A 13,197-nucleotide genomic window follows, 5' to 3' on the forward strand; every position below is an offset into this window, starting at 1 on the left:
ATCCAGAGCTCCAAGGAAATCATAATTTCTGGGGATTAGGGCTGGGGATCTGCGTTTTAAACAGGCACTCAAAGGCATGAGAGCTAGCACATTACAGGGCTTTAACAAGACGAGCCTGAATTATATTTGCCCTTTAAAACGAACCCTTTGGTTGCAGAGTGTAGAATTAACTAGAAGTGGCCAAAGATAACTGAAATAATCCAAGCGCATCACTCACCCCTGCGCGGGGAGGGCGACCCAGACGGTCCGCGCGCTGGTGCGCCCCCTGCCGGCCTTCGGCAGCACGCTCCTGGGCCAGCCGGATCTGCCAACTGCGACTGCGCAATCCGAGGCCCGAGGAAGCCGCCTCGGGGCGCCTGCGTCACGGCCAATCCTGACCGGAAGCGGAAGTGAGGAAGAGTTATCTCTCTGCTTAGCCGGCAGCAGCCACCCCCACCCGGTAGGCTCCGCCGTGCGGAAGTGCTGGAAGCGGAAGTTGCTGGGAGGTGGGGGCAGTTGTCGGGAGTATGTTGGGTTATCTTCTCGCCCCTTGAGTTCGCGCGGTCGCCGCTAGAACAGGTAAAGCGCGGTTGTGAAAACTCGCCAGTCCTGCTGAGCCAGCTTAAACCGGATCTCGGCCCGGAACCCTAGCCCAAGCGGTGCGGTACCCCATGCTCTGACTCTTAGGATCCTTGTGACCCCCCTGATTCCGGGAGTTCCCCTGTCTCTTCCCTGGAGTGAGGTCCGGTCCGGCTTCCCGGTGTCCCCGCAGACTCCCGCCATGGGCAACACGAGCAGCGAGCGCGCCGCGCTGGAGCGGCAGAGCGGCCATAAGACGCCCCGAAGGGACAGCTCGGGGGGCGCTAAGGATGGGGACAGGCCCAAGATCCTGATGGACAGCCCCGAAGACGCCGACCTCTTCCACTCCGAGGACATCAAGGTGAGGGGAGGTGGGGAATCTTATTCTCTTGATTAATGTTGAGATCTACTAGATCCCCGGCCATAACCCCTCTAAAACTCATCAAAAGTGGGAGGGAGGGAGTAGGTACTTCAGCCTATGCACTTGAAAGCCAGATGGCCCTGTATGAGCCCTCTGAGCAGCCCAGGAGCCAGTGTCTAATTACTGATATGAGAAAGTCACCCCGAGAGAGGAGGAACTCACTTTGTTTAACATCATTAAAGAGAAAGCTGCTCAGGGACAGTTTCGGATTCTTAATTAAGATCGTGGAGCTAGCATTAACAGCCTGTCTCTGCTTTTCTCTTAGGTATACTAATTAATTTCACAACTTTGAGAAATCTTCCCTCACCTTTAGGAAGACTGGCACTCTTTCTAATAGTCGGCTTTGCAGTTTATTGTCCGTTTTGGAGATGAACCAGAACACACATTAGAGGTGTTCAGTATCGTCTAAAATTTCGGGTGGTCAATGCGTCAGTGAAGTGTCATTCTGAAGGAGGCAGCCAGCCACGACTCATCATCTCTCCTGTGTTGCTTAAATATGACTTCATATTTTAAACAGGCCAAAGCAAACATTTTTGCAGACCAAATTGGACATCCTGCTGCAGTCTGCTTTAATTTGTCAAAAACTGAAGCTGATTCTTGATTCCTGCTTCAGCCACATTCCCGTTAACCACCTCATGTGGTCTGGTTCCAGCTGCAAGGCCTGATCCAAAGACACTTAGTGATTCTGGCAGCAGATATGAATGTGGTATATCCTAAAAAACAAAGAACCTCCTAAGAACAATGCAACAAAGTAGGTTTAGAGGAAATTAAGGTGCATACACCCCCACCCCATGCCCAGTCTAACATCCTGTTAGTTTCCACCTGTATATTAATCATCATTGTACATTAGGCTAATTGTATGGTAGCGCATTCCAACTTTACACACATTCCTTTTCATGTTGGGCTGGGTGATCACATTATTATCTTGTATCTTCACTTGGATCTTGGCTTTGAGTCTAACTATAAAGAGACTGATTTTACTTGGCCTTATAGCCTTATATTTGAACTAACTTTCTGAATCTGTTGCATTCCCGAGAAGCTATGTAAAGTAAATTTTGGAATCTTATTTTCCAGTGACTTGATGTCTCTTCCCCCAGAAATAATTTTGGCCCCAGGATGACAATTTAAGACATCATAAGAAGCAAACTACTTTCTTCAAAAAGTATTTGTTTTGTTGCAGTTCCAAAACTCCTGTAAGAAATGTTTAGCAAAAAAAAAAGTCATGGGTTCTTTTAACTGCACTAGTCCACCGTTTTGGCTGTGATTAGTTACCACATCCTCAGTGGAAAGGGATTCCAGTTAGTTGTTCTTTAACCTGTAATAGATCTTTTTAAGCTCAAAGAATGCAGTCCTCTTTTAGGATACGCTCAGGTCATTATTTGAAATGAAGGTGTTAGAAGCCTGCCAGACACCTTTAAGAGTCTCCCTCCTGGAACTCCTACTCTTTTAAATTCATGGGCTTCTGACTAGGAAAAATGTAAACGATCCAAAACCACAATATATATTTCATCCAGACAGATCAGACGTGTTTTTTTCTTATACTGAAACATATCAGTTATACATCGTTTCCCGCACTGGAAGTTATTGTTTACCATAATGAGGGTGTCTTTGTCTTATTTACCTTTTTCTCTCCAGTGTGGGGATGGCCACTCTGAATAGTTTTTCCCTTCCTTAGAATCTAGATGTGCCAGTTTTCAAGTTGACAGCTCTGGAATTGTCCCTAATAAATTTTCATATACTTCAAATCTTGCTTACTTAAGGAAGGAAAATGACCTTTATTAAGCCAGTCTTGAATTCGTTTCAGCCTTCTTCCAAGTGAGTTTTATAGTTTCTCCTAGAATTTTAAGGTAGCCCTTTTTAATAATGACAATAGTAATTAACAATTTTTATGCACTCACTGTGCACAACGTTTTACATGGACTTTCTCACTCGGTCTTCACAATTAATTTAAGAAATAGTTACTTTTATTTCCATTTTGCAAGTGGGGAAACTGAGGTGCACAGCTAGTCAGTGAATGAGCCTGAGTATGATCTAGGTTGGTACAGTTGCCTCTTTGGCACGAACTGTCAGTGTTAGGGTAACTCTCTCTGTAAAGAGTTCGTTAGCGACTTCCTGTCCCTGAGTAAGCTCTGTTTCTAGGCTCCAGAGAAGGAGGAATTCCTGGCCTGGCAGCAGGATCTGGAAGTGAACGATAAAGCTCCCGCCCAGGCTCGACCAACTGTATTTCGATGGACGGGGGGCGGAAAGGAAGTGTATTTATCTGGGTCCTTCAACAACTGGAGTAAACTTCCCCTCACGAGAAGGTAATTGGCCGGGGAGTGTGCACATATTTGTCTTAACCCAGGGATATTCTTGTTTCTGTGTGATCTCTACAGGTGAATAGAAAGTGATGTTCTTATGAAATGGCTGCTGAATGGAAAAATAACCTTGGCTTAATAATTCGTAGAGTTCCGATCTCACACCCAAGTAGTCTCTAGGTTTAGAGCAGACTTAGAGAAAACATCTCTCAGTTACAAGTATTTCGGTTTCACCGGCATTTTCCACTTCAGATATTCAGCTGTGTGTTTGTTCAGGCAGGACTTGTCCTTCAGAAAGAAATCTATTCCTGGTGCAAGGGAGAGAGCACTAGGCTGAGAATCTTTGAAACTGGGATTTGAATCCACGTTGGCTGAACTAACTTGAGCCTCAGTATCTGTAAAAAGGGAGTATTGGGCCAGATGACCACTGAGGTTCCTCCTAATTTTGACTCAGTCTTTATTACTCTTGTTTGAAAGGTCCATGTTACAGAGGCATCATTAACAAGACTAGTAAAGGACTTTATCAGGAGCCCTAGCATGGACTTCTTTCTCAGATTGTCAATGAAAAAGCATCTTCTCTAGTGAGTACTCTTGACAAAACAGAAGAAGAAATTGTGCCCCGCTGAGCCAGGCTTCACTGATGTCTGGGAACCGCCTGCTTTTCTAGGGGTAATGGTGTAGGAGGGAGACGCTGGGCACAGTTACAAAGTCACTTCAAGTCAGGGAAACAAAACAATCAAATGAAAGAGGTTTTCTGGAACCTCCTAGTAGTTACATGAGTTTCTTTAGAGAACTGTTTATGCATCCTATTAAATTGATCCCTTCTCCCGCCCAAGGCAAACTGAGAAGGGTAAAACTTGGCAGTGCGGTGGTGATCGTGTGTTGCCATCTCCTTGGCATCCAGGCTGCCAGGTGGTGGTTTGCATGAAAGTTGAGAAGGACAGATGCCTGTTCGTTGACTTTTTGATGGTAGGATTGTGGATTCCTGGTAGTTGAGCAAAGTGAGTTTTTAAGAAAACCTCTTGTATTGCTGCTTCCTTGTACGTTTTCTAGATTGAGATCATTTTATTGAATTGTCTGAATTGGTTAAAAATGTTTATTCTCCTGCGGCTGAACTCTTGGTTTTACTTGGAAAGGTTTTGTTTTGCTCTATGACGGGTTTTGTAAGTAAGCTAAAAGGGCAGCCCACCCAGCTACAAACGTCTGCTTCCTTTTTCCTTGCAGCCACAATAACTTCGTTGCCATCTTGGACCTGCCGGAAGGAGAGCATCAGTATAAGTTCTTCGTGGATGGTCAGTGGACACACGACCCTTCCGAGGTACTCTTCCTCCCGCCCTCGGTCTCCTGATGGCCGCAGAATCCAAACAAGTCACCTTTCTTATTGATTGTTATCAGTTCCCTTTGTCTTGCTGGTAAAAGTCCCTATGTGTGGCTGAGCTAAATAGCAATGCTAATTGTCAGACTACTGGCATACTTGACCGAGAGGAGTGGGTTGGCTAGCCAGGAGCTAAGCCCTTCCAGCCAGAAATTCTAAACCCTAGAGACCTTTCGCGTTGTGACGTCTGCCCGTCTGTCTCTTCCCAGCCAGTAGTAACCAGCCAGCTTGGCACAGTTAACAACATCATTCAAGTGAAGAAAACCGACTTTGAAGTATTTGACGCATTAATGGTGGATTCCCAAAAGTGCTCCGATGTGTCTGGTATGGACGGTTATTTTATACCACGTGTGTGCAGGTGGGGGCGGTGCCGTCGAGAAATATTCTTTAGACATTCACTTTTTAACAGTTTTTCTCACTGTTGAGCCCAAGCTGCCCCATCAAGTGGATGTTTGTAGCTTCCTAAAGAGCCACAAAACTAATTCTTAACTGTGTCAGGTCAGATCATTGAAATCTTGCCCCGAGGGAGCAGTAAGTCGGTTTGGGGGGCATCTTCAGGATTTGGTAGGGCTGCTTTGTCACAGAGAGCAGGCAATTGAAACCAAACCAGAGTTTGGTCTGGTGACAGGGGCAGGGCCCAGGAGCATTACCTCGGCTCAGTGATGAGCCAGCACTGGGGAAGTCTGCTAGCTCCCTGCCTGCTTGTGACCCTCTCAGGGTACCTGGAGAGTTTCAGCCTGACAGGTGATAAACAGACACCTCAGTGACCTTGGCCGTCACTTGGGTGGTACATTAGCACCTTGTCCAGGGTGAAAGAAGCTCACCACAGGAAGCAGGCCACATAGCACAATCTGCTCAGTGCAGCCCTAGGAAACTTTCCCGTCTTCGAAGAGTCATCCAATCACAGACCTTTCAATACATTGCTTTGTATCCAAACCCACAGGAAGAAACTACCTGGAAACATAATATGTGCAGTTCAGGAGCAAGGTTGTGTTATAATCTAAAGTGTCAACAGCAACTGCACTGCAGGGTGTAAACAATTCCTGGAGACCCCTGTGGGAGGCAATGAAAAGGGTCTCCAGGACTGCCTGCCAGTCTAAGAAAACGGATTCAGTTCAGTTTACAGGATGATTCTTCATTGTCATCTTGCTGAGCCTGGAGGTTCCGCCAGCAGGACCCCTTCTTCTTGTCAGCTCAGAAATCACAGTGGTAACTGGACTGTGGTGGGCTTCTGTGGCTGCCAGGTCAGGTGTTGAGTAGGAATTGGAAATCTGAAAATTATGCTCTTCTAACTGGCTAGCTACTTAATCTTTATAGAAATCAGTTCTTTCTTTTTAGATAGATGGGAATTGGGGAATGGAGGAAATGCCTGAATAGAAATGTTAATTTTAGGCCACATACCAAAGCTTTTAGTTACATTTCCGCAGCATAGATCACCCGGGGAAAGAAAACTGACCCCTCACTGCTGGTCAACCAATTTCATGCTCTCTGTAGACTTCTCATATTTAGACATTCACTTTTTAAAAATATTTTTTTACTCCTAATGGCTCAGTTTTCTGTACTTCATGCTCTTCTCAGTATCTTGCTATGATATTATCGGGTCGTGTGAAGGGAGCCTGTTCTCTAGAAAATGACGTTGAGGGAATTGGCACTGCCAGCCTGTGTCAGATTTATTCCAGACAGCCCAAGGCTCAGGTGGCCAGCCCATCTCGGACGTCCTTTGAATAACAGCTCAATCCCTTCCAGCTGGTCAGACATCACTGAGTGAGCTGCTTCTAACCTTGTGAAACACAACACTTCTAGAAGCTTCTCAATATATCTGTGTAATCAAGATACTCAAGCAAGAGTTTGAAAAGAACCTTAGAGCGATAGAGTCAAGAGTCTTTAGAGATCAGGTTTTCAATTTTGTTTCGTTTCGAAATGTGCCAGTGCCTCGTATAACCTGTGTATAAACAGGCTGCTTGATCCTCTGTTTTATTCTGGCTGGTGGTGCTCATAACTTGGGTTTAGCCACTTAAGCTCACGTGGAGCCTTAGGCTTTCCAGTATTTGACAGCTTGGCCCGAAGCGAGAAGCAGCATCATTCGCATTGGCGTGGTAGGTTAGGCTATTGCGAGCAGCCTGCTTGCTAGTCTGATTAGGACTCACTGGCTTTGCAAAAACTGCCATCTTCCACCAGGGCAACTGAGTTCACTGCTGAATTTTTATGCCAGTCACCGAAATTCCAGAAGGGTTTTCTCACTGCCTCTGCAATTCACCCTTAGGGCCTATATATCTTTCAAGAAAGTATAAATCTGTATTGGAACAAGAGCCAACACTAGAGAGTACCATAAATGAGATGTCTCCTAGAACTCCTAATTTTCAAAGTAAATGTCCTGTCACCATCTCCCAACAGAACTGTCCAGTTCTCCACCAGGACCCTACCATCAGGAGCCCTACGTCTCAAAACCAGAAGAGCGGTTTAAAGCGCCACCCATTCTCCCCCCGCATCTGCTCCAGGTCATCCTGAATAAGGATACGGGGATTTCTGTGAGTATGCAGGTGTCTGCCCGGGCCACCCTCCATGGTCATGTTCAGCTGCTCCCCTCTCTGTCCATCTCTTGCAAAACAGCTGGTGAAAAAGCTCAGCGTCACCCATCAGTGTGTTAAGTGCCAGGGGCCACCTCTCACGTGGAAACAGGCTACTAGCAAGATGTCCTCGAGTGTGGGTGCTGCCTCCCCATTCCACAAAGCCTGTCTGACTTCTTCCTCGCATTTCACTCCAGCTTCAGCCTAGGCCCCACTCCTTTTAAATTTCATGACAAAATATATCACTACCTCTTCTCAGTAAACTGCATAATGGAATTCCTCATCTGGCCCCCAATTTTTAGAATCAGATTGCTTTCAGAAACATCACTGCACCTGGATCAGATTTCGGGGTATCTGGGTAACACACATTTCCTCTGGGAGACCAATATTACTCCCAAAAAGAAGTGCGGGTCTTCCTGGGCCCTGAAGAGCACCCCGTCCCTCCCTGGTGGCTGACTGTCTACTTAGTTTAACCTGATTTGCCGGTTCTCCCATCTCAGGACGCACGGCCTAACTCCTGAGTCTAGATATTCTTCAGCTTTGTCCAGGCCACTGCCTAAAAGGCACGTGTTTATAAGGTGAAAACCACAGGGAGCTGCAGCTCCAGACCCCACCCAGAAGAGGGTGCCCATGTACTGAGATGAGCCACACGCACACCTGTGTAGATGTCCCCTCCCGTGGCCACTCCAGGAGCAGGTCCCCTCGCCCCATGTCGAGAGTGCCCAAGAATACGTCAGCTGCTGAGCCAGCTTTTCCCCTCTGTCTTTTCTCTTTTGAAGTATCATTTATAAAATTGGGGAACGTACATTGAAAAATATCCAGATCTATGGTCACTCTTAAAAAAATTGGAAGGTGTGGCAGCCGTAAGCGCCTGTCCTATGTGAGCCCTTGTGGAGCAGCAGTGCCTCCCCATTTCCCTCTCCAGGCCCCCTGTCTGGGTCTTCCGGGCACAGGTTTGCAATCCACTGCTCAGGGGCATTCGGTATAGATTGTATCTTCTTACTTTCTCTAAAAGTGCACTTGTTGGAAGCGCGCTCTTCCTTCCTCTCCTTCGGTGAGAGGACAGAGCCACGGCCCACACTTCAGAGGCCAAGGTAAAGCCTGCCCAGAGACACACAGCAGCGAGCCCAGCAGGCACACGGCAAGTGCCCCTTAGTTGGAGCATGAGGCGTGACTCACCTCGCCTGTCATCTTGGGAAGCGGGCACGAGAACCCACCTCCTTTCCTTTGCTATCCATCCGGTGCTGTGAAATAAAGCGGGAATCTTTATCTCCAAATCCTAAACGCTCACATAGGTTTCTGTTCCCGCACAGTGCGATCCGGCATTGCTCCCTGAGCCCAACCACGTCATGCTGAACCACCTGTATGCGCTTTCTATCAAGGTAATGACACGTTTGTCGCTGTCAGAGCTGTGTTTCTCAAAGTGTGCTCTGAGGCCCCTAGCAACAGAATTACCTGGCGTCCTTATCCGAAAGGCAGCTTCCAAGACCGGACGCAGGCCCACCGGCCCCGGTCCTGAAGGCGGGCCTGGGTGTCCGTTCCTAGGAAGTCCCCTTGGTGATTCTCATGAGCTCTGGAGTGTGAGCCCCCTGACTTAGTCCGGCCTTTGACCATTTCCGCCCTCTTCCCCAGGATGGAGTGATGGTGCTCAGCGCAACCCACCGGTACAAGAAAAAGTATGTCACCACCTTGTTATACAAGCCCATATGAAGACCTGGGAGCCAGCAGTGGACGCCAGGGGACAATTTGCACCACCAGGTTCCACATGCATGCTTCCCACTAGAGGGAATGGACTGTAAATTTCTCATTTCACACTCTTGATAAGACATTTCGTACCTACCCTACTCCTCCTACTTGAAGGTTTGTTCCAGGCACAGCAGCTCCTGAAGCTCCTTGGTCTGTAATGGGCATCTCAACACGCAGTGACCAAGAATGCAGTTCAGAAACAGCAGGTGTGCAGCCCCACCGCCGGACCTGAGGACGGGTGCAGCTCGAAATATACATCTGTTGAACTGGTCCTGGAGATTCTTCTTAAGCCAAAAATAAACCCTAGCCATCTTGCTAGTAAAAACCTGGAAAGCAGGGACCGAGGCCACACAAAAGTTCTAATCGTTATGTGCATTTTTAAGGCTATTGACTCATCTCTAGTGAGGCCTGGCCGTGGCACCAACTCACACAGTGTTGCTGTTGCCTGTCCTCTGAAATCAAAGCAATATCATCCCTGTTCTCTGCTCCAGGGAGCTGTCATTTCTATAGAAATTAGAGCCTGTCTGATTTCCAGATGAAGTTTTACAATTGTTATTTACACGTATGTGCACTAAGTTGTGTCTTTGTTTTTAACCAGAGGCGGCTGACTCTGCAGCCTTGGGGCAATTTTCTAATCACCCCAGCTAGAACACAGATCATGTGAACAAACCGCTCAGCAATAATCCGCTCTCAGAGCAGACCGAAAACTGCTGCCGACTTTCCCCATTAAGTTGGATGATCCCGAGGACTGACCACTGTTAGCTGGGAAGTTACCCAGCTTTTTACTCTAATCGTAATGAGGTGACAGTGTTAGCAAGAGAACTTTGGAGAAGCACCCTACCCTAGCCTGTGACACCTTGCTCAGGATCTCTGTCCCTACTTGGCAAAGAAGGATGTAGCAGTTACTTTGCTTATTCCAGAGGAACTTGGACTTGACAGCAGCCTGCTAAATTTGTGTCAAGAAGACATCCTTTGGACCAAAGCAAACCCCTTTGCACTCGGCTTGGCTTCCAGGGAGATGCCACAGATGTGCCCGTTAGCACGGGTTCCTGTCCCCAAGTCAGCAGAAGCTGTCATCATGCCCCGTGTTCCTGCTGGGACACCGAGGAATGAGCTCCCTGGTTTCCAGTGCTAATCTGGTAAACCAGAGTCCGGATACCCTTTTTTGTTACTGTTTTCAAAACATTGAATTACGATGACGTACAAGTCTCAATAAAACTTTTGTAAACATAATAGGACATGCGCTCGGAGAAAGCTCTGATTCTCAGTCATTTGGAGGAGAGACTGGCACTCTTCCAGAGGCTTCTTCATCACAGTGCTTTTTCAGTTTTCATGCCTGAGCACACATTGCTGACAGTACCATCCTGTGGTACCCCACAGTGAGGCTCCAGCTGCCTCAAGGCTGAAGGCCATTCCCTGACCCACCTCAGCACACAAGAGTTTGGAAGGTTATTAAGGGACCTGTAACAGTCCAGCCCCTTTGAACCACTCAGGCCCGAGGGGAATGTGGGGAGAGGGAGCAGCGAAGGTTACTGGTTTCAGCAGGTTGAGGGTGTCCCCAGGGCAGAGGTTTTGCTTCCTTTTGTCCATCAGCAAGCACTGCAGGGGAGCCTAGGGTCATGACACCTGCTTGGAAGACAGCAGAATGTTCTAGAGTCAGCTATTCTCACCAGCTGAAAGGGGCTCTGTCCCTTCTCCCCAAAAGATAGAAGGTTACAGATGTCCCTTTCATAAGCCTTTTCCTCCCAGGCATCAGGAAACATTTAAACGAAAATTTGGGAGTAAAGGGGACCCCCTGGGTCATCTGGTCCACTTGACGTGAAGAGTAACTTAGCATTCTTGGTGGGGTAATTAACCCTTTCACCCTAAAAACCCTTAGTGGTGTGGGAACTCTAGATTTAAGGAACTGTAGAGATTACGCAAATAAATAAAAGGAAACTCACAAAAATACTCTTTTCCAGAACAAGATAAAATATTTTTTAAATACAATTGGAAATATGTAGCCAAGCTTAAAAAGTGTAAAGGGGTATATTTGAGCACTGGAAATGAAAAAACCATGGCCATGTGGGTGAGCTGTGAGCACAGACCCTCGGCCCATAGTGGGGACTCGGGGACGAGAGGTGGGGCCAGGACCCAGCGATGGGCCCCCAGGGCTGGGGTCTGATACCCACACTGGGTAGGGAGACCCCCCGCATGAGCTGGCCCAGAACAGCACTGCCTCTGTGCAACCTGAATTAGAGACAGGGCTCAGAGGGAGCCGGGAGCCCCAGGCTGCAAGGGGGAACAGCAGGAAGTTGGAAAATCCAGCCTGTGAATTGGCTCTACCCACAAAGTTCAGAAGAAGCCGAAGTGAAAATCCAATGTAAAAACTCATTTGGAGCCAATAAACCCGGTAAGAGTCCTCTGCAGCCCAGGAGCCAGGGGGGACCCAGCGAGGTGACTGCAGTGGTAGAGGGGCACAGGCCGATGCAATGGAAACTGGGGGATGTGTCGGCAGGTAACGCTTTCTGTATTAGCATTCCCATTATGAGTGAAGACTGGTTACATGGTTGGTTAAAGCTTAACTCAAATTGCTTTTGAAAGAAGACTTATTTTTTTCCTCCGGAAATACATATACAAATATATTTGTGGAAACAAAGGTAAGGCCTTTACGAATTTGTGAAAATGGTACTGAAGGGAAAAGAGAACCACACACATCATCATACTGAAACCAAAGGTCAAAGGAGCCAGGCAAGGCCATTTCCGTCCCTCTGGTTCCACTTAGGGATGTAACAGGAAAATCAATAGTGCTCTGAGACCAGGCCAAAGCCTGGCATCGCATCGGAATCTCTCATTCTCCCAGTGTCCCCTGCCAGAGTGTACACACTGGACTGAGATTAGGGATATCAATTTAGTTCAGTCGCTGACTAGCTAGGTGACTTGGGGCAAATCACATGACTTCTCAGTCTGATTTCTTCCCATGAGAAAATGAGAGGGATTGGACTAGCACTAGATGGTCCATAGGCTCATTTCATTTCACGTGGGGAGCCCCAAAGCCTTTACAACATGAACGGGATGTGGCCACAAACAAGAAGTCAAGGGGTCAGAGGAGAAAAAGTGCCAGCACCTCAAGCTCAATTAACAAACCTCCAAAGGCCACGCCTGAAACCCAGAACATCAAAGTGATACCACCCACAGCTGAGGTCAGAGACGCCACCGTTTTAGAGAAAAGCAAAATTTCATTTTTGTTTAGCTCCGTTACTTGCAGACGAGCATGATTTCATCTAGAGCACACACTCTGTTCTCCTGACACCTGACCCCCCACCAGTGTTTACAAAGTTTGAATTCATGAAGACTCAAATCTATGGACCACTCAAATCTCTATCCAGCCCCTAAACAGTCTCTCCTTAGCATCTCTCTTGATCAGCAAATCAGTGGAGAAAAGAAACTAGAGCCTTCTGCCCTAGAACGCCAATTGTAATTGTCTTCAGGAAAAAACAAGTTAGAAACATGCATTTCTTCTAAAACCCAAGTCATCCCAGCTAAGTGTAAAAACACCCACCAGAGCACCCCTAAGAGTGGGCACTGCTGTGAGCCAGACCCTCGGAGAGGAGCATGCAAGCTGGAACAGTTTCTGAGGCCGGCCCTGTCCTTCAGATAAACCGCTGGGCCCTGCCAGCAGGGTCATCTCCCACAACTACCTCATCTTTTTCGTCCTAAATACAGCCAAAGGGCCTTAGCCTGGACGATGATGCCAGCCCTTCCTGCTGCCATTTCTGCCACACCTGGAGTGAATTCATCCATCGCATCTGGAAAACTCAACAGCAAGTGAGAATGAGAGACAGCTCCGGCTATGTATACCCTGGGTCAACTTATTTTCCCTCTGTGGTTCTCTGAAAGGTAGCCTGACTTGTATATAGTAGCAAAGTCACTTTCAAGGTTTTTTTCCTCTACCCGTAACAATCCCTTTGAGATAAATAGTTCCATTAATCATTGATAGACTCAAGGGAAAATGAAGTGAGCAACGCTACACTATATTTCCACCCTCCCAGCTTCAGGAAAATAAAAGCTTCAACATTTGATGAGGCAGATGATAAACCATTTTTCTCTGATAAACACTGCATGCCTAGAGTGACAGTTGCCATGCTTTAGACATCATAAGCAATATTTAAACTGCCATGAAAGAAATCTGACCAGAACAGGCCCAGATTTCTCAACCTTGGCAGTACTGACACTTGGGGCCTGATAACTCTT

At 47.3% G+C, this 13,197-nt stretch overlaps 1 protein-coding gene across 3 annotated transcripts; it reads left to right on the forward strand.

Annotated features, from left to right (window-relative positions):
• Positions 1-409: 409 nt before the first annotated feature.
• On the forward strand, positions 410-10,214 carry PRKAB1 (protein kinase AMP-activated non-catalytic subunit beta 1). Of its 3 annotated transcripts, none has more exons than XM_011355856.2 (8): positions 410-558; positions 752-919; positions 3,119-3,282; positions 4,501-4,594; positions 4,861-4,975; positions 7,046-7,179; positions 8,532-8,600; positions 8,851-10,214. In XM_011355856.2, exons 2-8 carry the CDS (start codon positions 761-763, stop codon positions 8,926-8,928), a joined length of 813 nt encoding a protein of 270 aa, XP_011354158.1. In that variant the 5' UTR covers positions 410-558; positions 752-760; the 3' UTR covers positions 8,929-10,214. The 3 variants fall into 3 exon arrangements, with proteins under 3 accessions (XP_011354158.1, XP_011354157.1, XP_011354156.1); XM_011355855.2 differs by having other exon boundaries at positions 426-919; positions 8,851-8,976; positions 9,079-10,214; XM_011355854.2 differs by having other exon boundaries at positions 427-638.
• Positions 10,215-13,197: the final 2,983 nt, after the last annotated feature.

Source organism: Pteropus vampyrus, unplaced genomic scaffold, assembly GCF_000151845.1.
Source record: "Pteropus vampyrus isolate Shadow unplaced genomic scaffold, Pvam_2.0 Scaffold23, whole genome shotgun sequence".
Classification (NCBI taxonomy): domain Eukaryota; kingdom Metazoa; phylum Chordata; class Mammalia; order Chiroptera; family Pteropodidae; genus Pteropus; species Pteropus vampyrus.